Source organism: Dryobates pubescens, chromosome 17, assembly GCF_014839835.1.
Source record: "Dryobates pubescens isolate bDryPub1 chromosome 17, bDryPub1.pri, whole genome shotgun sequence".
NCBI lineage: Eukaryota > Metazoa > Chordata > Aves > Piciformes > Picidae > Dryobates > Dryobates pubescens.
In genome coordinates, this window is record NC_071628.1 from 19617044 (window position 1) to 19642512 (window position 25469).

Sequence of the window (25469 nt, forward strand, 5' to 3'; positions counted from 1 at the left end):
CACCATCTTAGTGGAAGACGAAATCATGACACTGCCACGAGCATAATGTAAGCAGGTTCTGGAGTGCTGCTGTAGTGGCCCCAGGTGTCTGTGGACTCTAATGCCGCTAACAGAAACACGCATCCTCAGTCCCATTTTGGCCTAACGGATGGCAGCCTTTAACGTTAAAGTGTTTTGCTTCCATCCACTGCAAGCCTCGAATGCCTTCAGAAAGGCCCTTCAACCACAGCTACTGCCTGTTCCAAGCAGTATAGAACGGGTTTTGTGCCAGGGCACAGGACCCAGCCTGCAGAGCTTCGGCTGTTGGGAGATCCCTCGGCCACTGGCATGAGGTACCACAAGCCCCTGTGCCGCGCGTCTGACCTTCGGAGTTGCGGCCCCATCAAGCATCCCATCAGCACCAAGTCGGGCAGGATACAACGCAGCCGGCAGTCAGCAGACACCACCCACAACACCGTTAGTTCGCAAGAAGTCTACCGAGCCCCGCCCCACCATGTGAACCACAGTCACGTCACGTGGGCCCGCACGTACTCGGGTCAGCGGCCAGTAGGTGGTGCCCGCGGCCACGCTCGCATAGGGGCTGAAGACGGCCTAGGTAGGCAACACTTCCCTAGAGGGCAGCTCTGGGCCTTATGCTCCGACCGCGGGCGCGCAAGTATCGCGAGAGCAAAAGGCCTCTCCTGTTGGCTGCTTCCGCCCTTCCACAAAGCTTCGCGAGATCTTGTGCCCTTCTTCCGCGACTCCGCCGCGGGTCGGGTCGATTTGGCCTCGGTTCTCGCGAGACTGAGCCCCGCCTCCGTGAGGGCTGGGCACGACATCGCGAGAGCTGGGACGGCCCCGCCCGGGCCAGCTCCCCCAGCCCCCTGTTCCCCTCCCAGCAGAGCTAATATGGTCGCCGGCGATGGACCCTGTAAAGCCAGGTGAGTGGGAGTGGGTTTGTTGTTGCCCGCAGAGCTGTCCCCGGGTGAGAGGCCCGTCGCTACCCCACCCGGCGGGACCTCCGCGACTTAGGGCTATCGTCTCGTTCTCGCCGCATCAGGCGGCAGAGAAGCGGGGCCCTTGGTGGTGCGCGTCTCCTGCCCCGCTGTTCCCTCTTTCCCAGCTCCATTGCATGGCTGCCCGAGGCCCTTTGTGCAAAAACGTTGTCCTGGGCGTGCGGCGGGCGGGAGCGGGTGTCATCCCTTTTCCCGGTTGCTTTGGAGCACCGGCCTCCCCCCGCCCGGACCCGTTATCACCCCCGGCGGAGGTTGCCCCCGCTGTCGGCGGAGCTTTGTTCTCGGCAGCTCTGGGGTCGGCTTCGAGGCCTGTTCGCTCTACGGCTGCTGTCCCCGGCTGAAGCCTGACCGGTTGAGGCTCCCGTTATTCTTTACGACCATTTTGCCCCTCTTTCCCTACTTTCTGCCGCAGACGCTGTAGCGGGCAGGGGATGTGATGCCCAGAAAAGTGTCTGCTCGAAGGGCTAAGGGCTAAGGCCTAAACGGTACTTGGCTTAATTATAGGGACATGGCAATGATCTCCATGTTCAAATGACGCAGTTTTCGTTGGCTGTTGATGATGTAGCATTTGTTTTGTAGTGAATGTGTAACTGTAGTGTAGTAGGATCAAACCAAACAAAGGCCGAGTGTTTTGCTGCAGATCCAGCGTCTGGGGTTTGTGCTCAGGGGAGCAGCTCAATGATGCCAGAACTAACACCGTTTCGCATTCTTTCCTTATGAAGCTCTTTAGGCCTGAGGGAATGTATCATTGGTATTACCCTTTTAATTTGCTGTCACTGAGTTAAAACATTCTTTTTGTGAACCTCTGTTCTCCTTAAGCTGTTCATTCTCTCCACCTAATAACTGTTATGTGGTTTATATGTCTCTTTTGTTTGCTTCTCATTAGCCTGGCACTTAGTGCTTTATGTTTTCTACTGTAATAAAACCTGTATCTCTTATCTGAGTTGGTGAGGTGCATTTATACTCCTTTGTAGATGGTAAACTGAGACAATAAAGGTCAAGTGTATTCAGGCATGTGACTATGTGTAATTACTTGCCTGACCTGTATGTACCTAACATTACAGACACTTCTAGAATTAATCGTAGTTGCACATCTGCATCATTAGGTGTCTTAATCCATTTAGAAACCTTTCCGTACTATGGTATCCTTATAGTCCTAGAAATAAAAAGCTGCCCTTGTGGATCCCATATACATGCTCAAACCTTTCCTTCTTCTATGTCTGTAACTTTTAATTTATTTTTTTCCCCTCAGGAAGCCCTTACCAGCCTGTAATTGAAACACTAGGAAACTATCCTCAAAAGAAGTTCTACAATGTCTCAAAACTTGGAGGCGCCAAGTATGGTAATGACGCTTTTGGATTGTTTGCCATTAGGATGGTGCCAGTAATAAACATGCATGGCTTACTGCTCTAAGATGTTAGGAGATGTAATCCTGAATAGGTGCATTTGAAAACTTGTGATTTTCTAGTGTGTTACTGCTTTAGGGGTTTGGTGTCAGGGCTAATACTTGATGTAGCTTTTATTCAATAGAGAAGAAGGTATAGGTGTTACTGGAGTTTCCAGCAATACTCTCTTAAATCAGAATAATTCATTTTTTGGGAAAAAAGGAGTGGATGAAAACTCCAATGTAGTACTTCAAAGTCAATACAGTTTTTATTACAATTTTGTACTGCTTCTTGGGGTCTTAGTTTCCTCTTACCAGGAGCTTCAGGTAGTGAGTTCAGTGTATTTACTGGACCATAATTTCTATTGCAGTGGCTGCAGGAAGATGGGGCTTTGTGGTGTTCATACAGTTACTTAATCTGGGCACACTGTTAGTGTGCAATACAGCACTAAGTGGTATGTGCCAGAAAGATATTTTTTTTTGGCATCTCTGTGTTTGGGTGCCTTTAGAAAGAAAAGCATGTGGCCTTGTGATGGAAGAGGGAAATACATGCAGATGGACAGAGCCACAGATAAGTGTCAGATGGAATAAGCTTTACTATAGCAAATAATCAAAATATACTTTCATTATTCTTTCGCTTTACTTTCTTGTTAAACTGGTAAAATGCTTACTTGAGGTACATGTTAAAGGGTGTTTTTTTTTCTTTTTATTTGCAAAGCCTGGATTATTTTCAGGTATTCACAGAATTTGTGATGTATTTCTGAACTTGAAAATTGACAGTGGATATTTCACTTCAAACCCATATTTAACAGCAATGACGACTCTCCTCTTGTTTGAAGGGAAGAGAGAGAAGCTAGTGCACAGTGGCTGCTGAAACTGTTGTACAACAGCTGTGTACTCTTGAACATTTCTGCTGTTTGTAATAAAGAAGTTAATCTTTCAGATAAGCACATAAGAAAGAGACAAAATGCTGCTGTTTGTGGCTTTGTCCAAGAAGAAGTAGTAGTAGGATAGTAACAAATCCAGTCAGTTCTACAGTGTTTTTTTGAAACACGTGGTGTCAGGGATAGAAATGCAAAGAGAAGATGCTGCTGCCTTCTAAGGTGTGCCATAAAGCTTGGAGCAGCAGATATTCTTGAAGATACTTGTAGGAGTTTTAATAGACTAGGTAAGATTGAGTGTCTTTGTCTTCCAATAGAAACTTCAGTGCAGAAGTTGGAAGCCTCACGCCAACTCCATTTTAGCAAGATACTAAAGAAAACGTAGGCATGGTATGGGACAGCACTGATAGCAAAGCCAGCACCTGGAATTGCCTGTTGCATTTCCTGCTACAATATTAATTTTGGCTTTTACTTGTCTACTCTCTGCCTTGGGACTTCTGACTGATCTGACAATAGGTGGCTGTTTAAATCGATCAGATGACTACTGTAAATTTAACTGATTTATTTGATTTTCTAGGGAGAATTGATTTTCTAGTGTTTAAAATGGTATTCAGTTGTGGGGAAAATGGTAGCTAGAAGGAGCTTGGAATGGTCTGGGGCAGAAGGAGCATCCCGAGGTTTAGGCTCATCAAGTAAATTCTAATTTGAGCAAGAGTCTGGACTTTCTCCATTGAGCTATGCAAGTGGTGACTACCTCTCTTGACTGTTGGTTAACTACCCTCCCTGTGAACTTCTTTTTCCCTGTATCCAGTCACAGTGTCCCTTCCTGCAACTTTTCTTTGTCTTTTCGCTGTGTATCTCTTGAAATCAGGCCTCACTTTTTCTGCAGTTCCTATTAGGTTGTGTATGACTACAGTTAGCTCATGTAGCTTTTCTTCTCTGGATGAGCAAACTTGGGTTTCCCAATTGCTCCTGTGTGTCAAGTACATCAGCCTCATAACCACCTTAGAAGGCTGTTGCTGGATGCTCAATGTATAATATCTGAGACAATGAGAACGGTCAGCAGGTCATACACTAATCATTTGTGGACAAGGCTGAGAATGCCAAATTAACTTTTGTTTCACTTCTTCCAACTAACTCTTTTCTATCTCTTACTGTTCTCAATCATTTGCTTCCTTGCATGTGATGGAAATAAAGAGATTTGGGGAGAAATGTGACTGCATCTTGATTATTTTTTGCGGGGGGGAGGGGTGTGTGTTTTGCTTTTGTTTTGGTTGCAAAGTGACATCTGCTTTTTCCTTCTCCCACTTTTTCATTCTTATTTCCAGTTCCCTATTTCTCTTGTGCCAGAAAGCTGCTTCTAGTCAATACTGTAATCTGGATCAGAAACAAACTTAACTAAAGTTGTATTTAGTGAAATGTCATTCTTCTCCGTATTTTATGAAATGTGTTTCATTTCAGGGCACATGGCAGAACAGTTTCTGGTTTTCATATTGCTGTTTATTAAAAAGAAGATAATATTCTAGCACTGGATGCTTTTGGCTTGTTATCTTAAGTAATGAAAGGGTGAATTTATGTTTAAAAATATTTTTGAATATTTTAATTGTTACAGCTTTTTATCCAGCCCTAGATTCCTTGCATCTCTTCTGCCAGCACAGCATATGTTCTTAAATGTCACTGTCTTAACACTGTGCAGTCAAAGCATTGGTATCTTTCATTCCAATCCCATATGTTAACTCATTTTTTGCAATGTAGACATTATGCAACTCACTGTTCCATACTGTCATGAAGATAAACACCAAAGGCAACTGGAAAAGCAGGCTCTTGTCCTTCCAGTCCCTAGCAAAGTGGAGTTCTTTAGGAATAGGAGATTGTAATTAGTAAAAACTTTGTAAAACCAAAAAAAAACCCAACAAAACCAACTCTGCTAGGTGAAGGTGTTGCACTAAGTGTTAACTTTGCTCTACCCTAGATACTCTGCCTTATTCCATACGAGTGCTGTTTGAATCCAGTGTCCGTAACTGCGATGGCTTCTTAGTGAAAGAAACAGATGCTATGAACATCTTAGACTGGAAAACGAAACAGAATAATGTTGAAGTGCCCTTCTGTCCTGCCAGAGTTGTTCTTCAAGACTTTACGTAAGTTTGTGTATGCCAAAACCACTGAAATAATGTGTGCATAACACTGAGATAACTGCACTGAGCTGTATGTACAATTTTTTCTCTGAAATAAACAACACCCAGCCCTTTGATACTGAACTAGAAACCTGTGCACTGCTGCTGCTATTCAGTTAGATTTCTCGTGATGCAGGGATAGGAGCTGTTCTGTAGGGGTACCCTGGTTTTAGTGGAGGTTGGCAAGGTTGAAGCTGTTGGCCTACACAAACACTTCACAGGGTAAGAGCCAAAACACAAATGGAAGTGATGAGATTTTGGCTGTAGCCAGATGCCTGATGGTTCATTGAAATATATAGAATTCTTGCTTGAAATAATTGAAGGTTAACTATTGCTTACTCCTTACTTACCGCTTATGCGTATATGTAATCCCATTGAATCTGTGAAGAGGACCTGTGTTTAAAAAGAAGTCTTTTAGGATATTAACTTCTTGTGATTTGAATATGGCATAGCTAAAAGGGCAGGCCCTCAGCAACTGCAAGTATTCAATTTTAGCTGTTTTGCTGACTCATTAGCTATATATTTATCAAGAAGTGAGATAATTAAAGGAATTGTGATGCTAATAATAAAAATGAGGCAAGTTCTGCTTGGCAAGCAAAGTGAGGAAGGTTTATATAATACTGTGTTATGTAAACATTATCTTCCTCTCAATTGTGTGCTTCAGGTGTACATCTGTGTGTGATAGCAATAAGAATATTTTTGTGAAATGATGTGAGCTTCAGAAATGTCTGGCTCTGCAAGAAGAGTAATAAGACATGCTAGGGTGTTCTAATGGATAGCGTGAGCCTTGCTCCCATAGCAAAATTCTGTAATAAAGGTAATATGTATCTGAAAGTTAGTTTTGTAGTGAATTACTGGCACATTTCAGAAGACAAGAGAGAAATGTAATTCTCTAAGAAGAGAATTGCCCGTGTTCTTTTGGTATGTTATCCTGAAATTTGCTATTGCTCGTTGTGAATGATTACCAACTCCATGAATGTGTAAAAATGTTTAATGTTCTACTACAATTCAGAGAACAGAATGCTAAGGTTTTATTTTCTGAGGTAGAAGTTAAGCAGATCTAGACTTCAGTTAAAAAGCTGGTATGCTTTAGTGACTTACTGTCTTATGTTATTATACTACTTTGTTTTTCTGTGTGTTAGTGGAATTCCAGCAATGGTGGATTTTGCTGCTATGAGGGAAGCTGTGAGAAATGCTGGAGGAGATCCTATGAAAGTCAATCCTGCCTGCCCAACTGATCTCATTGTTGACCATTCTCTGCAGATTGATTACATCAAATGGTAATGCATCTTGTTTTTTGATGATGTTTTTTGTCCGATACTGAAATACGAATTCACTCTGGTCTTCATTCTGTCCCATCAAATCATTTGTCATGTGTGAGTCCCTGAAATTGTATCTGATGCTGTCCAAAAGTCAGCTGGATACAAATGGATAGAACAGCACCCCTGAAGGACAGCAAGCATGAATGTGAGGGGTTATGGGTGAAGCTGACTGACAACCAAATTCTGGGCAAGAGATTGCTGAACTAACTTGATCTGTCATGATTTGCAGAAGAGAATGGAGCAGAAGGAATTGGGTATTTTGCTTTGTTGTTACTGCTAAAACTTCTGGAGACTTGACTGCTTTGTCACAGCTCCAGAGAAACAGCTTGCGTGTATTTGCAGAGAGAGAAGTGTATTTGTAGGAGCCTGGAAGAGCACTGAATCTGGAAACTTAACAGCATAGCTTTCTTTTTCTAGCAGGCAGTAATGCTTTGAAAACACCTTGCTAGAAACAATCCTGCAGAAGAGGAAAAACTCACATTTTTTTCAGTGTTTGTGAACACTAAGTAAATAAAGCTTAAGTAAAACACTTCAAAAGTATAAGTAAATCTCCTTCACTTTTTTCCCTCTACCATGGAGCCTTTCAGACACATGCAGAATTGTCAACTGTTCAAGCTCTTTGTGAATTTTAAAAGTTAATAGGGAAAAAGCCTGTGGCCAAATGGGCATGAGTGGATGAGTCATCTTTGTAGACCTTCTGCACACATACAGTATTTCAGTTCTGTTAGTATTGGAAGAGTTAAGAGTTAGAAGCTCAAACCAATTGTTGCATGTGTGTTATTTCAGTTGTATAGTGTGTCCCCTCTGGAGGCACAGCTGATTGGATTGCAGTTAGGCTAGCCTAAAATTATCAGAACAACCAAGTAAAAGGTCTCAACATGCTGCTTTGTGATGATAAATCCAGTTTCTATCACTTCTGGAAAGCTGACAGGGTCTCAGCAGCTGCTGGCCTATGATAAGAAAGCCTTTGCTGTAGGATGGGTTGTGCTGCTCTTACAGAGCTTCCATCTCCTGCTGATCAGAGGCTAGTGGGCTAAGTTGGGATTTAAGCAAGGTATCATCTGAGGCCATGCAACGTGCTGCAATTCAATAACCAAGTATCTTTCTGTATTACTAAAGCAGAAGAAAGAAGTGGTTTTAGTTAGGGATCCATGATTTGGTAAATACCAAGCAGCCAAAAGTTATTCATTTTGCACAGCAAGCTGTCTTTGCTCTCATGCAAAGACTCTACAAATAGAGGGTGTGTGCTGTAACGGACTTAAAAAACAACCCACTGACTTTTGTCTTCTGAATCATTGTGTCTGACATTGAGCTTTTGAGACTTTATGTAAAAAGCCTCATGTAGTAAAGCTGAATTTCTTTTCTTGAGAAAGAAAAGACAGAGTTTTCACTTCTCAGGGAACTAAGGAGAGGGGTTAGGAGAATGGCTACCTTGGACTTCTGTAGGGCACATTCTGGCCTGTTCAGGAGATTGACTGACAATCTCTTGGGAGGTCATCTTGCAAGGCACAGAATTTGAGGAGGGGTGGAAACTTGAAATCTTGAAGGCACAAGAGCAGGCCATACCCACATCTGTGAAGATGGGCTGGTGAGGAGGGTGACTTGCATCACTGGAGCTCAGGAACAAGAGCGCATTGCCTTTGAAAGAGGGGACAGGCCATTCACGTGGACTATAAAAATGTGGTCAGGAACTACAGGGAGAAAATTAGAAGGGCCAAATCCCAGCTTGAACTTAAATTTGTGAAAGGGAATAAAAAAATGTATCTGTAAATACATGAACTGTAGAAGAGCAAAGAAGAACCTCCAGCCTAATGGCCACAAGAGGGAACATAGTGACAAAGGCTGAGGCAAAGGCTGAGGTCTTCTTTGTGTCAGTCTTTAGTAGCAAGTCTAGTTGTTCCCTGGGCACTCAGCCCCCTCAACTGGTAGGCAGGGAAGGGAGTGCTCCAAGAAGAAATGGTTTGCAGCCTGCTATTCTGCACAAGGCTATGAGACACCATCCCTGGAGGTATTTGAAGAAGTGTGGATGTGGTGCAAGGGCCATGGTGTAGTGGTTGCTTTAGCAGTAATGGTGGGATTGCAAACTCTGAGTGAGCACTTGGATTTGATCTCAAAAGTCTCTTCCAATCTTGACAGTTACTGTAGGATTCTATGGCTTCATCTGTAATCATTCCTCTGTGGATGTACTTAGTGGAACACGTACAGCAGTGTCTTTAAACAAGAAACATGTTCAGTAAATCTGGGCTCTACCCACACCTTTGAAGTTTAACAACCTGAGTTTGGCCTTTTTGCAGCATGGTTTGTAGAGATTCCTGGATTATTGTGAGCAAATTCAAGGAGTTGTTCATCTGGTGTGAATTTTTCAGACAATGCAGTTCTGTTCACTTACCATCACACTATGTTATGTCACTAAGCTCATTCACTGGTAGTTTACTTAGTAACAGCTGTTGTAAAGTGACTTTTTTGAGATTGTATTTTATAATCTGAACATACTGCGAAAACCCCCACAACAGCCAAAAAAGGTCAAAAAACCCCAACAGCCACAAAAAAGTAGAAACAAAACAATCCCCAAAAAACCAGAGCAAACTTCCTGATGTGTAAATTATTGTGTTTGCTGTTGCAGTGCAATACAGAATGCTCCAAATCCTGGAGGTGGTGATTCTCAGAAGCCGATGGCAAAGCTGTCTCCACTGAGGGCACAGCCTCGGAAGCTGCCTTGCAGGGGCCAGACGGGCTGCAAGGGGCCATGTGGCACGGGAGATGCAAGTCGCGGCACAGGGCAGTTTCCAGCGCAGATCGAGAACACGCCCATCCTCTGTCCCTTTCACCTGCAGCCCCTGCCTGAGTATGAGAGCTTCCTTTTCTGTAAAGGCTGTGACAGTTGATAGAGATGTAATTTTACTTCTCTGCTCCCCAAAACACCCTCCTGTACTGTTTTTCACGTGTGCCATGAACAGGTTTCAGCATCTGTAAGGTCTGGTGTAGCAGATTGGAATTAGTCTGCAATGAATTAATACAGTTACTTACTTATTTACAAGAAGGGTTTTACTAAACAGTGCAGATGGCCAACTGTGTGACTTATGGCTTTAATTTTTAAATTAAATTTTGAGACTTCCTTTGTTTCTTTACAAGGCACCAAAGCATGGGAGCAATCTTCAGTCTGTTACAAACTAAAGCTCAATAACTAAATGAATGAAGCATTAATTTGCTTCTAAAAGGAAATCTTGGGGTTTCTATGAGAACTTTTCAAAAATTCTCTGGCTTCTAAGAGCTAAGAACTAACCTATTCATCATCCCCCAGCTTCTGTGGAATGAATCTTACAGTCCATCTGTCACTGAGTTGAAATTCATTGAATATCCTGCCTGTATGCAAAGGCCCAGGGGAACCTCATCTCTCTGCCTTTTCCAGATTTTCAGTGTTAATAGCAGGTCACTGTGGACCATTTCACTTAGAGCAGTTGCATGTCACCATCCTCTTTCAGCCGCCATGGCTTTTGGAGGATAGACTTCAGATGCCTACCTTCCTGTACTGGACAGATGTAGGGTTTAAAAGTTGGCCAAACCTCTATCCCATGGTGATGTGATGCTAATTGTTTCAGACATTTTATAGCTACAGAAATATTCCTGCTCCGTACAGGAGTCAGAATGCAGAATTAGGGATGTTTTCAGCTATACTGGTGTTCCTGGCAGCAAAATAGCAGCAGTATTTATTAAGCTGATGAGTATCTTTGGGGGCCTTGAAGAGCAGAACAGCCACCAACCTTTTGATACTGCAGGGAAGGGTCAGGATGTAAAATGCACCTCTAGAAAAGTGAGGACTCCTTCCTTCCTGGTACAAAGCAAGTGTGTTCCCTTATCTGCCTTACCAGACCTGAGGCTATACTTCTTAAATTGTGGATTATTCCTTTATAATGAGTATCAGTATCTTGATAAATACTCTTACTAAGAAAAGATGGTTCATTATCTAATACTGTACTGATGAGTCCTTTTGAACAAAGAACTGTGGCATAGAGGCAAAAAATACAGCAATGGGGGATAGTTACAATTGCCCTGATGTTCCACTTGGTACCTAAAGAGTTTATTTAATGCAAAGGTGTGCAACTGGTAACACTACTTATGAAAGTAGAAAAGTCTGTGTGTTATATTATGTTTTTGGAATACATTTCTTAAAACAACTGTTTGCTGAAAGCACTTACCTCAAAAATACTATACCTAAAATGAATGTACTCAAGCACAGCACAGCTCAAACCAGGGTTTTTTCACTGTTAACAGAAAGCTTGCCGCGAGGAAAGAATTACCTTGGTTCCAATAAACCCCTTCAGATTGTGCTGCAGGCTGAAATGTGTCTTTCATCAAACAAAAATAATTTGTTCTTCTCTAATTGGAAATAAATTATGACAGTGCTTTTAAACTTGCTGTCTTCCTAGGCCTGAGACAGTACTGAAAAATCAAGAGATGGAATTTGGCAGAAATAGAGAGAGGCTTCAGTTTTTTAAGGTATGCGTGTACACCTGTGGGCTGCGTGTATTTGGCTATCTTAAGAGCTTGTACTATTTGCGTACCAGGGTTCAGATTAGGATGATAAATGTAATAATTCAGAAATTACTCTCAATCTGAATTGTTTATGGGAACAGAAAATTTGCTGATAACATGGTTTGTGACTAGAAACTAAAAACTGTTAAGTGGCAGAGGTTTGAATCTGAGCTGTCACTAAAAGGGAAGTTATTTTTTTTGTAATGCTAACTTGAAAATGTTTACACTGATGTGGTTCACCAGTTTGAAGGTAGTGGCCAAAGTAAGTATTTATAAAGCATTAGTCTTTGTAATGAGCTTGGTGCCTGAGGTCACAGTGAGTTTCTGGATAACAGGTTCATTTATCCGTAATTCTCTTACAAACCTTACTGAAGTTGGATGTGTTGGAAAGATGTCAGAGTTGAGAAATTGCAGCTCCCAAACTAGCAGCAGTACTAGTAAACTTGTTTTTAATGGAAGCCTTGTGTTGTCACTAGCCAGGGATCCCCAACAAAGATACTCGATTCTCATCTGCTGATTTAGGGTGGTTTAGGAATCTGGTGCAGCGAGCTAAAAATCTTCTCTCATAGGTAGATGAGGGGATTTCTTTCTGAAAATTGCAAATTAGCTTTTACATTATTAAGGAGGGAAACTGCTGAGCTGAGTCTTGTTACAAGTTTCCATGTCAGCTTCTCCAATTCTATCATCCCGAGTTCACACGTAGCAAGATACTTTTCTACATTGCATCTTCAGTCTCATCCAGGAGTGTAAAACCTAAACTTCATTCTGCTATAAATAGTAGTGCTTAGAATCTGTGGTCTAAATACTAGTCTTAGCTGTGCTTGGAATCAGTTGTGCAAACTGAAAGGTAGATCCATGTAGCTCTGCTTCTGAAAGGTAAATGTGAATTATTAACTGGGCCTTCAGCAGGAATGGAATGGTTTTGTTGATTGAGAATGTACAAAATCCTAGGGGATCACCTGTCTCTGACAAATAAGCAAAAGCCACTTTTATAAATAGCAGGTACTGGTTTATTGCATGTTAGTTTTGCCTTTTTAGTTAGAATGGATTACACTTTGAAAAAAATGCATCTCTCCTTTTTTTTTCTCCTTTTGGAAAAATGACAGTGGAGTTCAAAGGTTTTCAAGAATATATCCATAATTCCACCAGAGACTGGAATGGCACACCAAGTTAACTTGGAATATTTGTCAAGAGTTGTTTTTGAAGTTAAAGATATCCTATATCCAGATAGTGTGGTTGGCACAGATTCTCATACAACCATGGTAAATGGCTTGGGTATCTTGGGCTGGGGTAAGTATGCCGAGAATAACTTGCTAGCACTTTGAAAAGCATGCTCAAGCCCTACTGAGAAGTCTCTTCTTCCCACTGGGCACTTCTGTCTCAAGCATAATAAACCCTATCACAAATTAATCTTCAGAATGATTTTTGTCTAAAAGTAACCTCAACTAACACTTACTGCCTTGAGAAATTGAAAAGAAAATAGCCAAAAATCAATTGATATTCGAATAAGTCCTTTTTGGTACATGCAGTGTAAAATATGTAAAAAAAGTTTCTTTTCTGTTGGAAAGCTAATTTTAGATAGAAAATTATTTTCTGGTTGACTGAAGTTGATAACTTCAGCAGCATTCTTGCTTGATTTTATTTTTCTTGTGCAACTATTTAAGAGAACGTCTTCATTTCTTATGGCAGCCTTTAACAGGAAATGTTTCACTAGTTTTTAGGACATCAAAATATTTATTGTAGATGACCTAAACTGATAACAGGCAATTTCATTCTCCTTCCAGGTGTTGGGGGGATTGAAACAGAAGCGGTGATGCTAGGGATGCCAGTTACTCTCACTTTGCCTGAGGTTGTTGGGTGTGAACTGACAGGCACAGCCAGCTCCCTTGCTACATCCATAGATGTTGTTCTAAGCATCACAAAGGTAAGAGTTTGATGCCTCTGCAAAGAAAAGCACAGGAGCCCTACATGCGGGGTTTGAGAATGGAATTAAACTCTGGGAGCATTATTGGTATTCCTTTAATTATGGCAGTGCAGAAAGGTACAAGTAATCCCTAACTATTGTTTTTTAATAGTCCTCCAAAGTAGTGTGTTTGGTGTTTTTTCCCAATAGAGTGGTTTATTTACAGGCCCTCTGTCACTGAAAAATAGAGTTCAGGGCAGGAGAAGGCTTTTTTCTTGTCTTTCTCCTGCTGACACCATGTAGTCTACATCTCTACCTCAGGAACTTTTTCTGGATACCTTCTTTAAGTCTTTGCCTCTCTTGTAAGACACAAGGACTGTCAATGGCTGTAAGATGGTAGTACTCAGAAATGTATTTTCTGCAGACAGGGTTTTGCCAGGGTGGTACAAGCTGTCGCTGCTGCAGTAGGTGAAGCGACCATCAGAGCACTGAAGGGCTGTGATTGCTTTGAAAATAACTTACTCTTTCTGGTGTGTGCCTTAAGAAGCATCTCTCTGTTCTTGATTAGGAAAGCCAAAGAACTCAGCTGCAGGTGGAGGTGTGGTTTACTCTGTCAACTTGCAGTGCAGATTTTTAGAATCCAGTTGTTGATGGAGCTTGGGAGTTTTGCAGATGTCAGCATTAGGGGTTCGGCTTTTCATTTCAAGTGTTCATGGCTTGCTTATTGTGCATTGTGGAAACAAACATTGCTTGTGCTGTACTTCTTCACGTTACAAATGTCGTCTTCTTTTTAACAGCAACTTAGGCAAGCTGATGTTGCTGGAAAATTTGTGGAGTTTTTTGGGACTGGAGTTTCCCAGCTGTCTGTAGCAGACCGAACCACAATAGCAAATATGTGTCCTGAATATGGTGCTATTCTGAGCTTTTTCCCTGTTGATAATGTGACGCTGAAGCACTTAAAGCATACAGGTAAAGATGATATTAAAACAGCGATTCGTTGTCATAGTGGTTTAGGTACATGTGAGCTTCTTGCTTAAAACTTTGTCATTCTTAACAACTTCCTGCAGAGTTCTGATAATGCATTTAATGTCTAAAATTCTGCTGTACCCCTTACCACAAAAATTGTATCACTAATTGTATTTACTGCTGCCTGTTTTCAGGGGGTATGTGGTATGTAGCATATAGGTACAGGTTGCTTGCCTGCTTTATTGGCATGGGTTTTCTTGTGGCCTTTTTTGTCTCCATGTGTTCCATGTACCAAGTGAGCCTGTAGTTGTTGTCTGCCCAATACTGATGTGTGGATAGCTGACTTACATGTGAGGTTTGTGTCCAGTTTGGCTGGTTTGTCTAATACTGGATATACTAATAACTTGTTTTTCAACATTTGGAGTCCTTGTTTTTGAAAGCATATGTCAACTGTTAAAGAAAATACTAAGAAATTCGTGCTTTTGGAAAATGTAAGGAATGAAGTCTTCTCCATTTCTTAGCGTCTGCACATTCCCCACAAAATCAAACTTTAAAAGGATTACTAGAAATAAGTGATACTGCAAAACAAATCACAACACATTTGTGATATTTTTTCTTTCTTTTCCACAATGAGGGTTTTTTTTATTTTGAAGAAAGCCACAGGGGAAATAGGAAACCCAAAATCAACCAACCAAAACCCACAAAACCATGAGCATAGTAAGCCTTTCTGAAATTGAAATCTGTCACTTAAATACAAGTTAAATGTGTTGAAGGGAATTGCAAGCAAATTTTGTTTGGTCAGTGCATAGCAAATGGAACATTTTGTCACAGTAGGCAGTAATTCTTCCTATTACCAACCAATTATATGATCTGTGTTAAACAAGTAAGTCTTCATAGAGAAAAGCTCTATGAACAAATAAGGGAATGCAATGAGAGTTGCAGCTGCTAGGGTTTTAAGAGCTTGTTCTGTTCCTTGACACAAGAAGGAAATTTAAGTTTATTAAAATAAAAAAACTCGAGTATTTTAATTCTGCATTACTTCTGAAGAGCTCCTGGGTGTTGTGTATGGAAGTAGTGTGCCTCAAAAAAAAAAAAGGATAATTATGTGTTTTGGCCTTAATTTTTAATGTGACTTTTCTTGTCTTTGAAATGGTCTTCCTAAGGTTTTGACAAGGCCAAGCTTGAGGTCATGGAAGCATATCTTAAAGCTGTGAAGTTATTTAGGAATTATGAGAGTTCTTCCAGAGATCCTGAGTATTCCCAGGTATGTTTTAAATGACGTGTTCTTGTCTGATTGATTCTTGTAAAAAAAAATAACCACTGCTGAGTTAACAACTGTCTCCTGTTTCAATTTTTATTGCTTTAATAAGCCTTGCATTTATTAACTCACACTTTTGAGAAGCAGAATGTGTTTCCAGAATACAGAGTGGAAGGGGGAAAGAGAGGAAGTACAATAATGTTTGTCAGCTTATAGGTACTGAATTCCTGCCACTCCTGAGAGAGTGGGTAAGTCTCAGGGAAGATAGAAAGTCAGGGATGGCATTGAATTAGATGAACAGCCTCCTAGAGTGGGCAGTCTTGAAAGTGGGAGCCCACAGCTTTAATGTCTCAGAATGCTGATGATTTAAACAAAAGAGGTCATGTCTGTCCTGAGTGTATTTGATGTAATGTTGGGCTGGGATTGAGAAGCCTTGCTGTTCCTCTGCTTTTGTTTGTTCGTTTTTAGGTAGTACAAATTAATTTAAGTTCCATAATTCCATACGTCAGTGGCCCCAAGAGGTCCCAAGATAGAGTGGCTGTTACTAACATGAAGAGTGACTTCCAAGCCTGCTTAAATGAAAAGGTTAGTACAACTGATCTACTCTTCAAAAGGTACTTGCTAAAATCTAGATGAAAACAATGGTTACGATTCCTCCTTATTCCTATGTAAACAGCTTATTCAAGGACACTGTTTTGCTGGACAGGTGTCCTGAGAACAGTAGCTGGTCAGTCATAGGTGTGTTGTCAGGAACATGAACTTCCAGAAATCATTGATTGCCCAGTTTAGGTTGCAGGGAGGACAAACTTAATAGCGTAAGTTTGGGGAACATTTTCTCATTTACAGAGGTTATCGACTGTATTTTCCTTCATTTCCAGACCAGAATTACCATAACAAAAGAAAACTCGCCTCTTAATGGAGACACGGAGGGACTTCCAAGATTTATACATAACCAATGTTCTGAGTTCTTAACTTAGTAAATTATTTTTGCTTGCAGCCTAATTTGACTTCACAGAAGAAATGTTTTTACTCTGAAGGTGACAGTTTTGGTTAGAAATGTGCATAAGTGTCTAAGAAAATAACTAATGTGGGAACACATCTTCATCTTTAGTATCTGCCCTGAAAGTTGGAGACTGGGAGCTGTATTACAACCACATACACTGGGAGACTCTGTAAAAATAATTTCCGTTGGTTTTAGCATTTCTGGCTTGTAGTGAGGTGACTAATACAGAATGATCAGTTGTGCTGGAGGGAGAAGTCATAACTCATCTCTATCACAGAGTACCTGAGGTTGAAAGGCAGCTTTAGGGGTGACCGAGTACTTAAGAGCTGGAGAGTGTGAAATATCAAGTGACCCAGTCTGGTTTTAGCTGCCATCCTCTTCTTGTTAAAGTCTTAGAAATGCTTCTAATTCAGAAACAATTATTGTGTAGAAAAATAGATGTGTACTGTGAAGATTTTCATGTATAGCAGGAAATGAGAGTGGGATCAACTGTACTTTGACTGGCAATTGTTTTAACTTTGCAACAATGGTGAACAACTAGGAACAAAGAAGGATGAGACCACTGTATAGATGAAGAGAGGCATGAAGTGAGAGCTGCTCTTAAAATCTGTTTCAGGTTTCCTAATGGGACAGCTGAGTATTTTAGAGTGAGGGTTCACTTGGTCTTGCTGTAATGTCATACCTTCTGTACTAAAGTAACTGTTAATGTGTGTTTTTGTTATATAGTTTGGAGTTAAAGGGTTTCAGATTGCAGCTGAGAAACAGAATGACTTTGTACCTGTTCAGTATGAAGGAAATGAATACAAGCTGTCTCATGGGTGTGTCGTCATTGCTGCAGTAATCAGCTGCACAAACAATTGTAACCCGTCCGTCATGCTTGCTGCAGGTATGGTCTGACTCGTGACACCCGAGTCTTGATGGTGCTCCCATATTTACACACCCTTTACCTTCAGTTTGTAGCTCTCTAGTAACTTGACCTAGGCTTTGAAACTGTAAATTTTTAGTCCAGAACTTGAATATTCTGGAGGTTATATAATGAAAGTGATTTTTCAGTAATCTAATCTCAGAATTTGTGTTCTAAAGCAATACTAATGATAGTAATTACCAATTATTTACATTTGCTAGTATTTCAACAGGTAACCAGTTCAGGGCTCTGTTCAGATGGATGCACATAGTGATGCAGGGTGTGTGCTTTAGCTTTCCCTCCATTCTGCACGATGGTCACTTGAGCTATACTTAGCTGCAGTCTGGAAGGAAAATCCATACTGCTGACTGGGTGTTCTGTGCTTTAGTTCCTGTGTGCCCTACCTTCACAAGGTGCGTGCAACTTAAGAGGAGCTAATCCTCTGTCAGACATTGCTTTCTTCTTTTGAGGTCATCTGTGGCCAAGGCAAGCTTATCTTTGCATGGCCTTTATTAGAAGAGAGTAAATGTATTTACACTGTCAGCTAGAACATGAGAAAGATACCGTTCTTATAGAAAAGAAGAATGGCTATCTGTGTTATAGGAAGGGGAGCAAAAAGCCTGAATGGTACTGTTACGAGTTAAATGTCACAAAAACTACTTGCTTGAATAATAATTTGAGAAACTAAAGGTCTATTTATGCTCTGGGGTTTTTATGCTTAATTAAGGTAGCATCATATAGATGTTCTCTTAAGGGACATGCAAAACATAAGTTGTCTCTTGTTTTCTTTTTTTATAGGACTTCTGGCCAAAAAAGCTGTTGAAGCTGGCCTAGTGGTTAAGTCCTATATAAGAACAAGTTTATCACCAGGCAGTGGAATGGTTACACATTACCTCAGTTCCAGTGGAGTATTGCCATACCTCAGCAAGCTTGGGTGAGTTGTGGTGACCCCTTCATTTCTCATCTTAGGAAAATAGTACACAAGGCTTTTATGCAGGTTGGTAAATAGGGTTGCAGTTCATTTTGGTTGGCTAATTCTTAACTTACTAGATTGTCATTTTAACTACTTGTTGACTTAAAGTTAGTTTACTCTGTTTAATTCCCACCTTAAAATTTCCAGTGTGTAGATCTCTAGCTCATCTGAGCTCACTTTTTTTCAGTAACAATGCACTTAACTTGTGTCTTAAAGAAAAAGATGTATTTGTTGATACATTTTAAAAGAGGACACTGGATGTGAATTTCTCAGGAGAGTCTTTTGCTGCTGTTGTGTGGTTTGTTTGAGATGGTTTTGGTTGCTCTGTAGCAATAACTTATTTTGTAAATGCCCAGCTGTACTCTCTGAGAAATGTTACTATCTTTGCTCTGTCATTATCTATGGTAAAATCCTGGGGTATTTTGATTTATTTTAATCAGTTACAAACATACTACCTTGTATCTTCCTGGTTGCCTCAGCAAAATGTACTATCTGTTGTCTGCTTTCTACAAAATCTGGTTCTCAAAGGAGAGAAAAAACCATTTTCAGTGATGGCTAATAGAAGAAGTTGGTTTGCTAAAAAATTGCATGTAATCACTTAGTGTGTTCCTTGGTGGGTTGTTTTCCCCAATGTAGGTTTGGAGTTGTTGGCTATGGGTGTTCAACCTGCGTTGGAAACACTGCCCCCTTGCCAGAAGCCATCAGGAATGCAATAAAGCAGGTAAAGCTCGAAGGCTTGTTGAACACAGAAATACAGTTCTCACTTCATTGTTGCTTTGGACTTTGTGTGATATTTTTGCATGTGGAAGACTGTGGTCAGGCAGGCTATGGTCATTCATTGCTATGTGAAATCAGGGTAATGGTATTTGTAGCATAGAGATACAGCAAGATGAATGCGTGGGATTAAATCTTTCTGGAGGATGCAATGTATAGATTTTGTGTTTTAAAGAACTGTGTGCTTGAGTGAAGAACCAATGTTGCAACAGCTGCAGAACAAAAATACAAGAAACAAGAGTTCACTGAAGTGACTGGAGAACATGTCCCAGGGTCAGGAGTGAGAAAGGAGGAAGGGATTTAAGCATTAGGATAAATATTTGAAGTAGAATGCATCTGATTCAGTCAACAAAAAATAGCACGAGCTGATGAAGTAGCACAAAGCGCTAGTAAAATACGTATGGGTCTGCCTTTCAGGGTGATATAATTGCCTGTGGAGTGTTGTCTGGAACAAAGAACTTTGAAGGACGTCTCTGTGACTGTGTTCGCGCCAACTACCTTGCTTCTCCACCACTAGTGGTGGCTTATGCCATTGCTGGCACTGTTAGAATAGACTTTGAGACAGAGCCTTTGGGTAAGTGCTTCCTTACATCTTCTATTTCTGCATCTAATGCACATGTAGAAGTGGTTTGTTCACATACATTTCAGCATCCAGAAACAGTGCATTTGTAGAAAAAGTTCAGCCATATTTGGGGTTGCTCACAGTTAAAGCAGAGCAGCCCTTTAACTGATTCAATTCTTTGCATATTGATACCGTCTCTGGAGATCTGAACATACAAATATTTATCTTCTAACACAAGTACATGAAGTGTAATATTTCATCCTTCAAAATTACTGTTCTCTTTAAAATCTTACTCAGGCACTGGCTTTGATGGCAAAAGTATTTACCTGCGAGATATTTGGCCCACTCGAAGTGAACTCCATGAAGTGGAGGAAGGGTGTGTGATATCATCTATGTTTAAGGAATTGAAGGAAAAAATGGAGGTGAGAATAAACTTTTGCTCTACATAATTTCAAGATTGCATTTTATTGTAGCTTTATAATATCTTCTAGTGGGATATATAATAGGTTTGTCAGTTACTTCCATTACTGTATAGGAGGACTTAGCCTGTATTAAATTGACTTTTAAGCAATAGCCAGCAAGATCACTTGTAGTACATAATAGAAAATAAAAGGAAAATCACCATTAAGTCTTAGAATTTGGTTTATAATCTTTCTACATTCTAAAATCATTGTCCTTTCTGGTTAATTTTCTGTTGTGTAGAAAGGAAACAAACGATGGAATTTACTGGAAGCACCTGAGTCAACTTTATTTCCCTGGGATTTAAAATCTACTTATATCAGATGTCCTTCCTTTTTTGATAAACTTGTAAGTATGTGGGTCCATCCACTAGATGATATGCATTACCTTTAAGTAAAGGAATGGCTAATCCAGTAGAGCTTTGATGTTCAAGTAACACATGTGATTATGAAAAATACTTCTCAGTCTTTCAAATTCTGTTAGTTACCTGTGGAATGAGTGGAGCCTGTACATCAGTGTGTCTTCACATACTGCAGATATGTTTTATGTTTCTAAGAATGTAGGAAGAAAGCTATATTTCTTTTTGTTGTTGTTCCCTGCCTGCCCCTTCCCTTATAGGCCAAAGAAGCAGTTGCACCACAGCAGATTCAAAATGCCCATGTCCTGCTCTATTTGGGCGATTCTGTAACTACAGATCACATATCCCCTGCTGGGAGCATTGCAAGGAGTAGTGCTGCTGCTAAGTATCTGACCAGCAAAGGGTAAGGACTTCTCATGGTCGATAGCTGTAATTGTGTCAGAGTGCTGCTTCACCTGCCAAATCATTGATCAGTGCTGATGCTTTCTTTATAAATGCCTGTCTGCATGAAGTGGAGATGATAGGTGGTAGGTAGTAACTGCTGCTAGGGTTTATAAGTAAGAACTTGTCTTGCAGTCCCAGTAATCTATGTTGCAGTCTCTAAGGTTACAACAGCTGAGATACAGTCTTAAATACCTCATGTCTGATCTGTTCATGTGAGGTTAGTCACTGTACTGTCACTGGCCTCAGGTTCAGGCAGGTGCACTGAAGAGCTTGGGAGCTCTGGAAACAAACAGCTTAAAAAATAAGGGCCAGTTTTACAAATGGGTGTGCTAGGTGCTGTAACATACCTTTGCAACAGTGAGCATCCTGCAGCTCTACTGCTACTACTCTCCTACTACTGTGGGGGCCTTTGACTTCTGACATTCTGAGCAGTCACAGAACACAACACAATGCTGGGCTGTTCAATGCCACATCTCTTGTAGGTGTTTTGGAAATGACATTGTTGTGCTGTATTACTATTGTTACCGTATCAGCAAGGCATGGCAGAAGAATAGCCTCTGCTGTGAACTCATTTTCATAACAATTGACTTCAGTTTGAATGAGTATTGTTAGGAGGGAAAAAGAATTTATGGTCCTTTGATCCCAGGATGGTCATTTGGTTTATGAGCAAAGGTGTTATTTTGATAGAAAGCCTAATAAATATGCTGATAGAGGCAAAAGGATTAGTAAACAGGTTTGTTTCCTACAAAAGTCTCCCTGTAATTTTTTAAGTACCATACTGCTCGTAGCACTTGATAGTGAGGTCACAGGAAGTCTTTCTTCATGAATAATCTAGCAGTGGTTTAGACATTGTGGTCACGATGTATAATGGTTATCTGTGTTGGATAAGTAGTTCTTTACATCTTACACTGAAAACTTAAAAGCTGTTGTCATTATAAAAATAATTTTATAGTTTTAAACCAGGTATCCCTCTTAAATGTTTCTTTTATTCTAGACTCACACCTCGTGAATTCAACTCTTACGGAGCTCGAAGAGGTAATGATGCTGTGATGACAAGAGGTACCTTTGCAAATATCAAGCTTCTGAATAAATTCATAGGAAAGCCAGCTCCTAAAACAATTCACTTTCCATCAGGACAAACGGTAAAAATATATTTGCTTGCATAGCTACTCTGAAATGTTGCTGTAGATTTAAACCTCACTCAGACTGTTTCACTTCGTTATTCCACAGCTAGATGTGTTTGAAGCAGCAGAGTTGTACCAGAAAGAAGGCATCCCTGTCATTATTCTAGCAGGAAAGAAGTATGGACTGGGTGGCTCAAGAGACTGGACTGCAAAAGGGCCTTATTTACTGGTACTGCTGGTTTGCTTGTTTTTGGGGTGTGCCCAATTGAAGTTTTCTGGAGGTACCTAAAATCACATTGTTTTGGGCATGAATGTGTTTAGAAACTTTCTTCTGTCTTGAATATGGTACCATGGTTTATTTCTAAAGACTTCTCAGTAATTTTTTTGCTGGAATCTTCCTAGAAGAGAATCGTTAGTCAGTATAAATATGAATTCCCTAATTATGTAATTTACCATCTTAGACTCCAGACTTTGAGACAAATTTGACATTTAGTGCTGATCTCTTTCAGGTCTCTGAGGGACATGAGTATCTAGCCATTGAAAGCTAGTTTGCACTTAGTCAGAATGTATGGGTCAGTCATTCACTCATGTGGAGTAATGGAAGCAACTGTATTTGGTGTGAGCATTTCTACCTGCTAACTACACCATGGTCACTGGTTAAAGCTCAATTTTATGCTTTATGGGCCTGCTCAGGCTTACTTGCTTTCATCTAGCTGTAAAGCTCAAAGATGTTACCTGTTTTACAAGACTCATACAAAGCATTGCCTTTACTCTTTAGTTTGATTTCCAAGATTTTGGACATAACCTCTATTTGAAGCGTTCTTCTGCATTTCACTCTGACCTCTATACTGAAATACAGCATCACTTGTATTTTTGCAGGGTGTTAAAGCTGTCCTAGCAGAAAGCTATGAAAAGGTTCATAAAAGTCAATTGGTTGGAATTGGCATAGCTCCACTTCAGTTTCTTCCTGGGGAAAATCCAAGTACTTTGGGTCTCACTGGCAGAGAGCAGTTTTCTATATCGTTCCCTCCAGACCTGATGCCAGGAATGACTTTGGATATTAAGGTATCTTTGCAATATTTTTTTCATTTCTCTGTTGAATGTACTGACAAATGAAAGCACAGAAATAAAGGTTGATCTTGCTAATGGGAAGCAGGAAAAAGCAGACCTTAATTTTCTTGTTTGTCATGGCTGTTGAAGTTTCTCCAAGTACATACAAATGTGTTCTTTCTAGACAACTTTTTATGCAATCTGAAATTCTTTATTTTCTTTTTGATATTGTTTTCCCCCTTATGTGCACTGTTAGAGTCAACTTGAATTTTCTCTCAGGCACTTTTAAAGTCAAAAGTGTCACTCTTTTTGAGAGAGCCTTCAGCTTTCCAATTAGTGCATGCTCATAATAACACTTCTTGTGATGTCTCAGGGAAATTACTTTTTCTTTATCCCTGGGTATGTAGCATGCTCCCAGCTGCATCTAAACTGTGCAGTAAAATAAGCCCTCATTCTGTTCCCAGGAGTGCCTCAGATCTGCAGTGGCAGATAAGTAAGTTGAATTTGATCATCTTCAACACAGTTTGGAGTTAGAGTGTTAACTGAGAATGATCAAGGGGGAGTGAAAGCAAAAGTCTTAATTTTCTCTTTTTTGCTTTTATTTTGAAGACAAGCACTGGAAAAGTATTCAGCGTGATTGCCTTGTTTGAAAACGATGTGGAGATAACATTATTCAAATATGGTGGAAGTCTAAACTTTGTGGCTCGGAGATTCTTATAGTAGCTACTGACTCTATGGGTACCCTGCATTAACTGGTCATTCTGAAAATGCCTTGTGTGAACCCAGGAATCTGTACTGTGGAACTGCAAACAGTCCTAGTGTGCTCAAAGTTACTTCGTCCATGGATGTAAAAGATTGTGAATTATTGTAACTGCAACAAGATCCTTCCTTCCTGATTTTAAATAATACTCTAATGGTGCTATTAAACATTGCTAAAATCAACACGTGTATTGTGGCAGAGAGCTGTAAGTATGGAGGGGATGTTTATCAGACCATTTTGTAAATAAACTATGCGAAATCTGAAACTGATTGTGCTGAAGATTATTATGTAAGAAGATTTTCTGCAGTTGTTTTCACTCAGTTTTTGCACCTGTCAGTCTGTGTACTACTGTTTGTTGGTTTAAGGGTAGCAGATGGTATGGAATTTTAAAGGCCAAGCTATTTTTTTTCTGTCTTTTTATATGCATCCAGATCTTAAAACAGATACTCAGTTACAAGTGTCTTGCTCTCTAGATTATGACCAGGAGAAAAAGCAGTCCACATAAGGCCCATGGCATCCTGTATCACAGATCACGACTTTCTTACCATTATTATGGGATAATAGTTCATCTGGATCCAGATTTAAAACCACTCACTCTATGAAATAGTGTGCTTAGAAGCGTGGGAAACATGTCTGTGTTTCAAAACGACGCTCACCCTTATCGTTCATGCACTTTAAGGGTAGCACCTAATTTGGCAAGCTGGAGTGTCCTTCAGTTGAAGTTTGTCATACCTGCTTCCAAGGAAGCAGTATGTCACAACATCAGTTTTTACTGTGCTGTCTGCAATATCATTAGACCAAGTACCTCTCCTTAGTATTGTAACATTTAAAAATCTGTAAAAATATTTATATACTAGGATTGTTTGAATTTCTTTGCTTTAAATGTGACCTATGGCTAATAAGTTATACCCACTTGTCAGATGTTAGGTATCTGAGGTGGCCTTACTGCCTTTTAATGCTGTCTGCTGTGCTGTTAGTTCACAGCTCTTCCAAACAAGCATCACCTTCCCCTGCTGAAGATCCCTGGGTACTGAATAAACCTGGCTCTTGCACCATTTCAGCTTCTGTACATATGTCAGTGCAGTGATGGTAACAGCCCTGGTCTGTATTGAACCTTGAACGAAGAGGCAGTTTCTGCAGAAGTGTTGGTTTTACCACTTAACTACTCAGTGACAGCTGCTAACCTCTGCAAGTGAGTCTTTGAGATGCTGTTTCCGTGCTCCTCTATCTTGAAAAGCTTGATGACGCCATTTAAGGTTTATGTGGAGATAGGTTTCTTTTGGAGAAATAAATGGCCAGGATTTTGCATGAAGATTTTTTTAACTTTTTTTTTCCCCCCCCTTGATAACCATTATCTTAAATATCAAAATTTCCAAGAGGACTATATTAGCTTTTATAGATGTGCTTTCAGTTTATAACCAGGCACTAAGCTGGTTGACTTGCAAACAAAAAGATACTACTATTCTAATCTTTAAATAGTGTTTCTGACATTCCTTCAAAAAAACCCAAAAAGCTGACATAATCATGTCATTGCAGTATATTTTTATTTTCATCAAATTTTGGTGTGAGTTTGATAAATCTTTTAAATGTTATTGGACAAAGCTTCCTAAAGTTTGAAATTCTGTATAATCTTTTTTCATAT

At 40.3% G+C, this 25469-nt stretch overlaps 1 protein-coding gene across 1 annotated transcript; it reads left to right on the forward strand.

Annotated features, from left to right (window-relative positions):
• Positions 1-815: 815 nt before the first annotated feature.
• IREB2 (iron responsive element binding protein 2) lies at positions 816-25091 on the forward strand. The gene is made up of 22 exons (XM_009896083.2): positions 816-920; positions 2248-2337; positions 5233-5398; positions 6577-6714; positions 9380-9601; positions 11184-11253; positions 12396-12579; positions 13074-13213; positions 13990-14161; positions 15322-15422; positions 15885-16001; positions 17146-17305; positions 18122-18257; positions 18933-19017; positions 19488-19644; positions 19930-20054; positions 20335-20439; positions 20710-20852; positions 21888-22035; positions 22124-22246; positions 22897-23082; positions 23677-25091. Exons 1-22 carry the CDS (start codon positions 902-904, stop codon positions 23785-23787), a joined length of 2898 nt encoding a protein of 965 aa, XP_009894385.2. The 5' UTR covers positions 816-901; the 3' UTR covers positions 23788-25091.
• The last annotated feature ends 378 nt before the right edge of the window (positions 25092-25469 follow it).